An 11291-nucleotide genomic window follows, 5' to 3' on the forward strand; every position below is an offset into this window, starting at 1 on the left:
AAATCTGTCCTCCCCTTCAGTTTCTTCAAACCTAACCCCACTAAACATCACCCAGATCCCCCTTTTTGCTGACCTCAGCTCAGCAGTTTACCTGCAGAGCCACTTACAATTTAATTCTGATTATCGGTACTTTAAGACAGCTGAGATACTTTGGCTAACATACCTTCTGCTCATATAACATTAAGACGCTGCAGAGAAATGAACAGTATGATTTTGCATTATAATTACGTTTCAGCTATGCCTTCAAAACAGTTTGCTGCATCAGAAGCTGCTCGGTGGAGGATGTAAGGTGCGGCACTGGCACCACGGATACTTACAAACTCGTACAACTGCAGTAAAAGCTGCACTGGCCTCAGCTTGAAACTGAGGTTTCACACCTTGCAAGTACTGCCTGAGTCAAAAGTAGGTGCAAACTTCAGAGAAAGAATAACCCTGGCCTAAATACTGCACGTGGACCGGCGTACCACAGTCTCCGAGGGCAAACACTCGCCTGACGCTGCCGCCTCGCAAGCGAAGCAGCGAATACGGACCGTAATGGCAGAGAGCCCTGCGCGCCCGCATTCCCTCAGGGCTGCACAGGCGAAGGCCCGGGGGAGACACACTGCCTGAAGGGTGCCCCCGCTCGGGAGCCAGCCTGCCGCCCCGCTCCAGCCTGACACCTCTCTGATGAGCGCAGCGAGAGCAGGCGGCGAGGGCGATCAGCAGCGCAGGCGGCGGCCGCGGGCAGGGCCTCCCTCACACGCTGCCCGCGGGGACGCGCGGCCCCCGTGCCCACGGCCGGGGCTGGACGAGCCCTCACGGCCGATGCGCCCGCCCCGACCCCGCGGCCGCATTCCCAGTCCTGCTCCAGCTCCAGCTCCCGATCCGCCCCCCCCTCACCTGCCCGGGCGCCCGGCGGCCCCCGCGGCGGGGCGGGGCGCAGCTCCACCGAGCTCAGCAGGCCCGGCCCCGGGGAGGACCCGCCGCGCAAGGCGGGCCGGCTGCGGCGGAGGGGGCGCGGCGCTCCCCGGGGAGTTTGGTCCCCTCTCGAGTTAAAGGGGGAGTGTGTCTTTCATGGGTTATTTATCCCCTGAGGAACACGCTGTTATCCCTGTTACCACTGCACTGACCCTTGTGTGTAACAACACTTCGGGCCCCAGTGGAGCCTGAACAACTCGGGGTTTCAAATATCAGATGTAACCTACAGTAAACATCACCAAACAGAGATGGCCTTTGTGAGCGAGACTGAGCGAGACCATGGTCGAACAGAGCCTGTGCTGTGGCATAAAACAGCCCTGCTCTTTCAGATGGGGCCACCCTTGTCTGCACCCTCCGAAATAACGGGGCAGATTTGTGTGAGACCGCAGGACCAGGGCAGTGATCATTCCCCACGAACTTGGCACTGGGGAGGCCACACTTTGAATCCCGTGTTCAGTTTTGGGCCCCTCACAATAAGAAAGATAATGAGGTGCTGAAGGAAGTCCAGAGAAGGGAAATGGAGCTGGTGGAGGGTCTGGAGCACCAGTCTGATCAGGGGCAGCTCAGGGAGATGGGGGTGTTCAGCCTGGAGGAGGCTCAAGGGAGACCATATCACTCTCTGAAAGGAGGTTGTAGTCAGGTGGTGGTCAGTCTCTTCTCCCATGTAATAAGCAATAGGGCAAGAGAAAAGGGCCCCATATTGTGCCAGGGAAGGTCTAGATTGCACGTTGGGAAAAATTTTTTCCGCAAAAGGGTTGTCAAGCATTGGAACAGGCTGCTCATGGAAATGGTGGAATCATCATTCCTGGAGGTATTTAAAAGCCATGTAGGTGCAGCACTTAGGGACTGTTAGTGGTGTGCTCAGCAGTGCTGGGTTAACAGCCAGCTCAATGATCTTAGGGGTCTTTTCCAATCTAAGCGATTCTATGACTCTATGAGGTGATTTTACTGACGAACAAGCCTTGTGAGCAGTAAGTTTCAGGGAAAAAAACTTTCTGGAAACAAATGTAAAACCGGCATTAATACACTCTCATTGTTTAGTGCCCCATACTTTCCTGCTGGTAACCATGCTAATGCTGCATTTATTTGATCAGTGTGTTTCTTTTGGTTGAAGGGAAGGAGGTTCTCACAGAGAGAAATAAAACTTGTGTAGTTGAAGGTAATGGCAAAATGTAGCACCTACCAGTTTTCAGCTGAAGCAGCTTATGTTGGTCTTCATGTTTTCAGTTTTTATTGCACTGGAATGCCCACCTTCTTCGGTATGCATTAACTGGTGGCATGAGTGACAAGAAAAAGAAGAGCTGAATTAAAACAAAAAGGAAAACCTTTATTTCCTTCCAGATGGAAAGCTTTTCCCCAGCTGTACAAGAGGTACCTGCTCCATGGGACACTCAGTGGCCATACTGCAGTCTGCAAAGCACCCAGAAAAGACCTGGTGCCTCAGTGTAACCAATAAAGAGAAGACCTTAACATAAATGTTGCCTGAGCATCATTTTTCACAGACAGTAAAGCATTCACACAGATGAAAAGTTGGCTAGTTGGATGGAAGCAGGTACATGCAGAAGTGAAAATACTCAAATCACTGTTTAGATACATTTTGGCAGCTAAAAAGGGGCTCAGACCGAGCCTGTGACTTATGGGATGTGAAGTATTTTTGTTGGTAGTTATCATTTCACATCTTCAATAAAAAACAATCTTCCTGTGCCAGGGCAGTGCTGCAATGCATGGAGTTAGATGCATTACTTTTAAGGAAAGAGTGATAGGAATTATTTGCTTTTAAATTAGGTCCCAAATCCATTTCTTTCAGCTTTCCTTCATATTCTTGTTCTTTTCCCATCTTCACAATGGAATACACATAGTTTTGGTTGTTTCCCCATTGAAATACATTATTCCAAACCAGGAGCTTGAAAATTCTAAATTATTTTCAAAGTTGGCAGATAATTAGTTTCCTTTCATATATACTGTTTACAAATGGCTTTATTTATTTATTCCAGTTTAATTAATCTTCATTATCTTTAGATAAAGATTATAATACTTACCTGCAGATATTTTATATGGGGTACATACCTTATTCCTTGTGTCAACCTCTTCCTTGTGTCAAACTAGTCTGCAAGTAGTAGCTCCTCACTAGAAAAGGGCAGTGTGAACATTTTGCCTATGCTGAATGTAGATTATTGCTTGAGAATCCACATTTACCTTCCTGACTCGTATGCTGTTGACTTTGCAACATATTACCTTAACACTAGGTTTCTCAATTATTTTTACTTTGTTTTGTTTTAGAACCAGTGCACACCCTATTAAGTGCATACTGGCTGAAAGAAAATACTTCATATTGTATAAATTTATAATTTTTTTTGTTTTATTAATTAAATGGAGAATCAAATGGATCAATTTGTTTAAATTGGGGAGAAACAAATCAAGTTGTGTCTCAATAATACAATTACAGGTTTTTAATTAGTAAAATCTGTTATTAACATAACTATGTATCTAAGCATACATATAAATCCTGACCAGGCTGTTAAAAAAAAAAAAAAAAAGAACTAGAAGTTGTTTTGTTTGGACCTTAGGAAAAAAAAAGCTATACACCAAGAATAGAGATTTTTTTTCCAAGCCAAAAGGGGAACCTATTGAGGTATTATAACCTTAATAAGGGTGTGGGAATTAAAATACTCCTAAGCCTCATTCAGTAACAGGAGCACCTACAAGGCATTTGCAAGGCTGGCTCTCTACCTTTATAAACAGTGTTACATAATATAGAAGTGGAAAAGTCTCTTATCTGAGTGGAAATATGAACCAAACTGCCTTCAAGGTAACATAATTCAGTAAAATCTGAATCATTAGTGTTGTGCTTGTATTTTTTGTGTTTCTATAAAAGAAAGAATTTTAAAAGAGGGCTATCAGAAGTAATATATAATGAAAATATTGACCTTATTTATTTTACAGTACATTTACATGCCGTTTTACTGTCACAACATCATTTTGCTGAATCTTGTAGTGCGAGATCAGTACACTGATTCTCTTTGGGCTTTACTCTGTCGCTGTCATTCATAGGGGGATGTACCATGGGGGTTATGCCACAGGTTTTCCGTGTGACTATGACTGTTTGCAGTAAGTTACTGCCACATAAATATCATCAATCAGTAGGTAGAGATCAATGCAAAGGAAGCAAACTCTGTGCAATAAATTTGCTACCTCGAGACGACGGTAAAAGGCTACAGACTAGACCAGTATTCCCAGTGGAGTCTGACATACCAACAATAAAGGTATTTTCCTGGTTCTGTGAGGTGGAGCTCTGCACATGTGCTGAGGGAGATAAAGGCAGCAACTTAGAGCAGGCCTGAGATGTATGTGCAGTGGGGAAGACTGAAATGTAGCTTAGAAATGTAGAGGAATTAAAGTCAGTGCAGTGTGTAAATAAATAAATGCCACAGAGCCTGCATATGGTTCCAGAATCAGGCACAATGGAAGGGTGATTAGGATAGGAGCTAAAAAAATCAATATATAAGTAGCACAAGGGGATGCCCAGCTTTTTGAAAAGCCTAATTGCCACAGAAATATAAGTGTTAGAAATGAAAACCGGACCTGGTTGCAAATTAGCTTCTAGGGTAAATGAGCACAGTGTGAACTTCAGTCCATTCTTGATGTAAATGGTCAGAATAATTCTTTTGCACTTACATAAGGAAAAAAAGAAATCTGAGTGAGGTTTTGCATTCACTCTTTTTTTCTAGGATAGCTCTTCTGAAATTAGAGAATATGAAGACATAATTTAAAATCACAAATCTAATAGCATCCTGACTTGTGTGGTGACCTATTAATGAATTAGCTCACGTTTTGTTGTGCCTCTGTTAGAATTCAGAGTTAAAAAAGTGCATTACTTTGTAAGAAAACATCAACACATAAAAACAATTTGTAATATATTTAGCATATACCTTCATACTGATCTGAATTTTAATGAAAATCTCAATAAATTAGAAACAAAATCATGTTAATAAAAAAGGACAAAGCTTGCTATTAAGAAGAGTTGACTGCTCTTGTTTAATCAAGAAGCTGTCAACACAGAAAGTGTATGGGAAAGAATTCTTTATCATTACCCAGGAAAAGGCACAACAAACTTCAGTAAAAAACCTGAGAACCTCAAACTACAAATCCACTGAATTAATTGTGTCAGACCAAAGCCTAGCACTAAATGGAAAATCATCGTCACATTATTTTTCAGAAGAGATGGCAAGGAGACAGAAAAAAAAAAAAGATCATCTTGCAGTTTGGAGTGTCTATATTAATTCTCTATTATTTACACTAAAACTACTCTATGTTGTCCAAGCAAAATGTTTGCAGAGTGGAAAAAGTATGGAAGATGTGATGTGACTACGTAGCTTTTTCAGTCATCCTGCACTTGACAATACCTACGAATCTCTCCCTTTGCCAACCTTCTCCAATGACTTTTTCCCCCCCAAAAGAAAGTTCAGACACAAACAATGACTACTACACAGACAGTTTCTAAGCACTTAGAAGAGGTGTACATATAGCCCAAGGAAGGCTGCTGTCTGAGAAAATATGATACACTTGGCATTGCCTTCTCTTTACGAAAGAATGTTAATGGCAGGTTGGAGATTGCCAGTGATACCTCCCCAAGGTAAGGCAGTTTTCGAGGAGGAATGGCTCTACAAAGCCATGAATTACTCTGTCCAAGCCACATCATTAAAAATGTAATGATTATGGAGACCATATGTTTTTCCTGTTACAGAATTAGTCATTAAATTCTGCCTTTTCCAGTCAGAAACTGGTCTTGTAGGCAGGATGACAACTTTATGAAGAAAATAAAATAAGCACAGTTATAGTCTTTCTATACACATATATTCTAATAAAAGCCTTTTAAAAAAGCATGTAAGATGTTCAAGTTTTTTGCCAGTTTCACATACTATAAGAATGAAATACAGACCCACAAATTGTTCAATTTTTCACTAATGGCTCACCAAAAAAAAAAAAAAATCTAAGTAATAAAAAACAAATTCCCCAGTGGGCTGTAAGTAAAAATACATTTTAAAAGACAGAAAAATGCCAGATTTTGAACATACAGGATTACTTCAGGAATAGTGGCTGTGAAATGCACTTCACTCAACAACACTTCAGTGTTAGCTGAAAACCTCTTTACTAAACACAAAATTGGTATTGGAGAAACACGAGCAAGAAGCTGTTAAAGCAACATCTAAATGAACAGCCACACCAACAGCAAGAGATGCACCCAATAGAATTTCTCCACAAAATACACATTTTCTAGACAAGATTATAACCAGAGCCCTCAGTAGCTCATGAGGTTGTTTCTAGTGACTAAGGCAGGTGTGGTTTTTTGCTTCTGAGGTTCAAATCTTGGCAACCTGTAATTGAGCACAACAACCTGTAGGAGCAACAACTTAGCTTGAGACAATTCATACACCCAGCTTGTCACACACAGGGTTTTTTAGAAACACCATGTTTTTGAAAGCTTCACTTGACTTCTCTTTCTGAGGACGGTCCTGGGTAGGTCAACCTGTGAAACTGAAGTTGCAATTTAGAAATCCAGTTTGCAGACACCCCCCTAAATTCCTAGCCATTGACTTGGCACAAGGCAAGCACACAGTTCTTTCTCAAGCTTTTGTGAACGATTTTGCACACACTCCGAGCTTCTTCTCTCCTGTGTGCATCAGTAGATGTGAGAATGTCCGCATCAGAGCACTCCCCTCAAAAGAAAGCTACCTGGAGAGATGTGGAGGTGTGTCCCATAAGGCCTTGCTTTGACTAAGCAGAGAATGGTTTGGACTGGAAGGGACCTTAAAGATTATCTTGTTCCAAACCCCCTGCCATGGACACCACTAGATCAGGTTGCTCCAGGCCCCATCCAACCTGGCCTTGAACCCTTCCAGGGATGGGGCATCCACAATTTTCTGGGCAACCTGTTCCTCTCCATGACTTCAATCACTGGTTGAGTGGCAAAAAAACTTCAGTATTAAGCAAGCTCTCTCTGACTGTTCCAGCTGCAGAACTTTTTTTTTCCCCAGAAAATACAGTCTTTTGCTCTTCAGTATCATCAACTCTTTAATAAATTTGAAAGCAATATGTATTTTGAAAATCTTGAGAAAGCCACAAAAAACCCCAAGGCGGCTTAATTTTAGTTCAAACTACTGCATTCCAAAAAACAAAAGAAAAGAGCCTAATATGAATGCAATATTTTAACACAACACAAGGACCTAATGGGTCAAAAGAGCTGCTGCAATCATCCTTTAAAAGCTCTCTGCTTGAAAATCTTTACCAAATTTTCAATGATAAAAAAGGCCTTTACCTCTTGAAATTGGCCGTATAAACTCAGTCTTCATTTCTTCCAATTAGATAAGTTTTATCAGATAAAAAAGCAGAAGCAGAACACTTATAAGACTGCAAAGAGGATGACAATATAGCTTTCATAGTTTTTAAAGAACAAATTTGAAGTTAATACTTAAAACTGCTGGATATCACTAAGCATTCAGTTCTTGTAGCAGCTCTATAAAAACCATTTAATGCATCAGCTCTGACTCAAAAATTATATTTTTAACATATACATTTGCTTAGACCAGCCGAAATTATGTAAATCAAATTCTAGTAGATTTAAATGTCCTAAAAGATTTTTGTACTGGCTTGATCGAATCCATGTAAGATTGACTATTTCTACTAAGTGTGTGAACTCATGCATAGACCAGGCTCAGACGTCTTATTTTTGAAAGGAACATTTAAAGCCTCTCATAATCAATGCTACTGAAATAAGATCAGCATTCTGCCATATTTCAAATATAAAACCGATTACATTTTACTGAAACATAAACCAGTGTCAGAAATTCATATTTATCATATGAAACATTAGGGTGGCACAAATGGAACTGCATGACATCCTTGGCACCTACTTCTAAACGGGTCAGATTCAGAAGGGATATTGGACATGAATGAAACCCTCAGGTTCTTCTGGAGCTTGGTCCAGACCAGAAATGCCATATGGTTCGCTGTGACGGTGAGCAGACAAGACTCAGTGACTCAGATGCCTCTTGTGTTGTTCCATCCACCCCTATTAGCAAGGAAAGTATCACACATAAATTAATTTTTAAGAGCCTGCCATACCTTCTAACTTGACAACATGAAAGTAACACTGAGTAGTTCCACCAAAGTCACTCAATAAGATGTTTCTTTTTCAGCAGATCTTCAAAGGTCCTTGGGACCTAAAGGTGCAAATTGACATCTCGAGTATCCTGCTAGCAGCTACACCTCAGACTTCAGCAGACAGCAGTGAGCTGCCTGGTTCTGTAAGCACATACTTTAACCAGACTTTCCTGGTGCCTTCAGCACTCTGGTCCCAGGTGACTTATGCACTGCTGAGTAACTTACCCACTGGATGGTCTGCAGACCAAAGTATAACTGAATTGTGAGCAGGGTTAACAAGAACAGACCTCAGAAGTACACCAAACAGCTTCTCTTCCAGTGCCATGAGATTCCTAGGTGCTTAAAAAGGCTTACAAATTAAAAAAAAAAAAAAATCTGCTCTACAAGCCCTTCTGTATAACTGCTTTTAAGGAAACTTGCTTACCTCTTGAGTCTGTAAACTTTTATTTATTTGTTTTTACTAAAAAAGCAAGTTATTTCACTTGGCAGGAGCTACAAATTTGCAATTTTGTTTCTGAACAGACATTTCAACAGCATGTTTTAAATTAAGAGCGTCTCAAGGAAATCAGTAAAAGAACAAAAATGTACTTTAACATTGTTTTCAAATATTTATTAAAACAACATACGAATGTTTTTCATCCAAATAGCGATTCTGCCTGCAGTATCTGTAACGTAATAGCCACATTACCCCCAGTTGTCAGTTAAATAGCAATGAGTCTACAAACCCAAACAATCCTCCCCCTCCTTCCCACTAGGCACTTTTGCTATTGTCTAGGACCACAAATAGCTTTATTAATAGCTTAGCTAGCAAAAGTACAAAGTCACCAAAAAGAAATATCACTGTGCTAGCACAGACAAAACCTTTTTGTCTGCTCTAGAAGCATGCTCCTGGCTCTCAAATTTGGGATCAAAAACTCCAATCACCACTAGGGCTCATTCCTTTTACTATAAAAATCTCCGTCGGCATTCTCAGGATCTGACATAAACCTTTTTTGGCTGGTTCTTGGGGTTATGATAGCTTAGAGTCACAGATAAGCAAGCCTGGAAGAGTACAAATCCTGCCAGAATAATTCCCATCTTTCCAAACACAAATGAAAAAATCACAGCTTTAAGTTACGTAGTAGAACAACGTTTAACGTGCATAGAATACAAACCATTACAAAAGGTTAACAAAGTTAATAGAGGGCCAGAGGTTTCACTCTGAAGGAGTAACAACAAATGCAATTTAAGTATTTGCTACACACGAGGCTGGAAGGGGCTGCCGAGCACCACACTGCATCCACGTTTGTGGCAGATGAGCCACGGTAGAACAGGTGATATATAAACAAACAACAGGGAATCAGAAACGAGAAAGCTTATTTTACTTTGGAACCAAAGACTAATCATGTAACAGAGGGTAGGTTTTTTTGAACATGGGGTATTAACTTAAACATACCTCGAACCTCCTGGTTTATAGAATCGTGCTATTTGTTTAGAAAGTCAAATAGAATAAATAAAGTTTTTTTTTCCATGAAGAAGGATGTATTTTGGTGGAGTCACCATCCCTGGAAGTGTTAAAAAAATTAGCAGATCTGGCACTTCGCGGCATGTTTTAGTGGGCATGGTGGTATTCAGTCGAAGGCTGGACTTGGTGATCCTGGGAGGTCTTTCCCAACCTAAGATCTGTGCAAGGAGGTGCTCCTTCCAGGCAGACGCCGGGGCTGTGCCTTCCGGGGGGGCTGGCGGCAGGGCTGGGGATCCCGTTTGAGGGCGGCCGGGGTCCGGGTTCAGCCGGGGCGGGTCCGGGTCCGCTCTCAGGCGCGGAGATAGTCGTTCTTGAGGCGGCTGAGGCGGGCGCCGTGGCTGCGGACGGTGAGGGCCAGCAGGTCGTGCTTGTCGCGCAGCCCGCTGGAGATGTGGCGGGTCTCTCGCAGCAGGGCGCGGGCGTGCAGCAGCAGCCCCAGGAAGCTGTCGCCCAGGCGGGACTCCTCCCGGCCGCCCTGCTCCTGCCCCTGGCGGAACTTGCCCTCCAGCTCGCTCAGCGAGCGGTCCGAGCTGGAGTACGCGTCGCTGATCTGCGCGGACTCGCGGCGCAGGTAGGCGCCGTAGCTCTCCTCCCCGTCCAGGTCGTAGGAGATGCTCCTGCCGATGCCCTCCAGCACCCGGCCCGCGTCCTCCACCTGCCGCCCCAGGACCGTGAGCTCCTCCCGCAGGCTGAGCCCGCCGCCCGGCGCCGCCGCCCCGCACCGCCGCTGCTCGCTCACCCGGAACAGCAGCTGGCACCGCTCGGGGTCGTCGTTCTCCTCGTAGTCGCCGTCGGGGACGAAGTAGTGGTGCAGGCTCCCGTTGGACATCTCGGGGTACAGCGGCCCCTCGAAGTACCCGCGGCAGAGGCTGCAGAGCCAGAGCAGCCCCAGCAGGCGCAGGGGGCCCGGCATGCTGCGGCCGACGAGCAGCCTAGGGCCGCCCGCGCCCCATGGGTTCCCCGGTGCCGCCGCCGCCGTCCCCGCCTCCGCTGCGGGCCGCCCGGGCCGAGGGAGGGCTGGCGGCGCTCTGGGCCCGGCTCCGCCGCGCCGCGTTTAAAAGCGGGGCAGCCCGCCCAGGGGGAAGCGGCCCCCGGGCAGGGCCGGACCGGGCCGCCCCCCGCCCCCGGCAGTGCCCCCCGCATCGCCCCCGCGGGGAGGGAGGGATACGCGTACAACTTTCTCCTCTTTAAATAAAGAAATCCCCCTAAACCCGGCGTTGCTCAGCTCTGCTCGTTTTCCCGGTCAGAAATGACTGCTTTGCTAGCAGCCCGGTCTGCACAGCAGCTCGGACACAGTGTTCGGGGCGGAGGGACTTGACCAAGTCGCTCAGGCCACGTAGTTTGTCGCTGGTTGAACACTCAGGAGGGAAAAAGATGCGACATCGAGTATAAAGTGTAAAACAATAAACCTTGATAGGGAAGACGGGGAAATGAAATGCAAAACCTGGTCTTAAACAAAATGTCAGATGTATTCGAGGAAAACCCCAACACAATGCATCCAATGGAGCTGACTTTGTAAAATTTGAACGGTTTCTCTTTCATGACAAAATATTTTGTGTGAGTCTAGTAGTTGGATTGTGGCGGGGTCAAACCGTGCATGTAACTTGTAGAAATCTCTCTTTATTCCTTTTGAGTTGTTAAATCAAGGTGAGATCACAAAAAGAAAGGG

General features: G+C 44.4%; 1 protein-coding gene across 1 annotated transcript; it reads right to left on the reverse strand.

Moving 5' to 3' along the window:
* Window positions 1-6977: 6977 nt before the first annotated feature.
* Window positions 6978-10614, reverse strand: FIBIN (fin bud initiation factor homolog (zebrafish)). Its single transcript, XM_017827037.1, has one exon. The coding sequence runs from the start codon at window positions 10533-10535 to the stop codon at window positions 9912-9914; it is 624 nt and encodes a 207-aa protein (XP_017682526.1). The 5' UTR covers window positions 10536-10614; the 3' UTR covers window positions 6978-9911.
* Between the last annotated feature and the right edge of the window lie 677 nt (window positions 10615-11291).

The sequence above is a fragment of the Lepidothrix coronata genome, unplaced genomic scaffold (genome assembly GCF_001604755.1).
Source record: "Lepidothrix coronata isolate B3197 unplaced genomic scaffold, Lepidothrix_coronata-1.0 Scaffold133, whole genome shotgun sequence".
Classification (NCBI taxonomy): domain Eukaryota; kingdom Metazoa; phylum Chordata; class Aves; order Passeriformes; family Pipridae; genus Lepidothrix; species Lepidothrix coronata.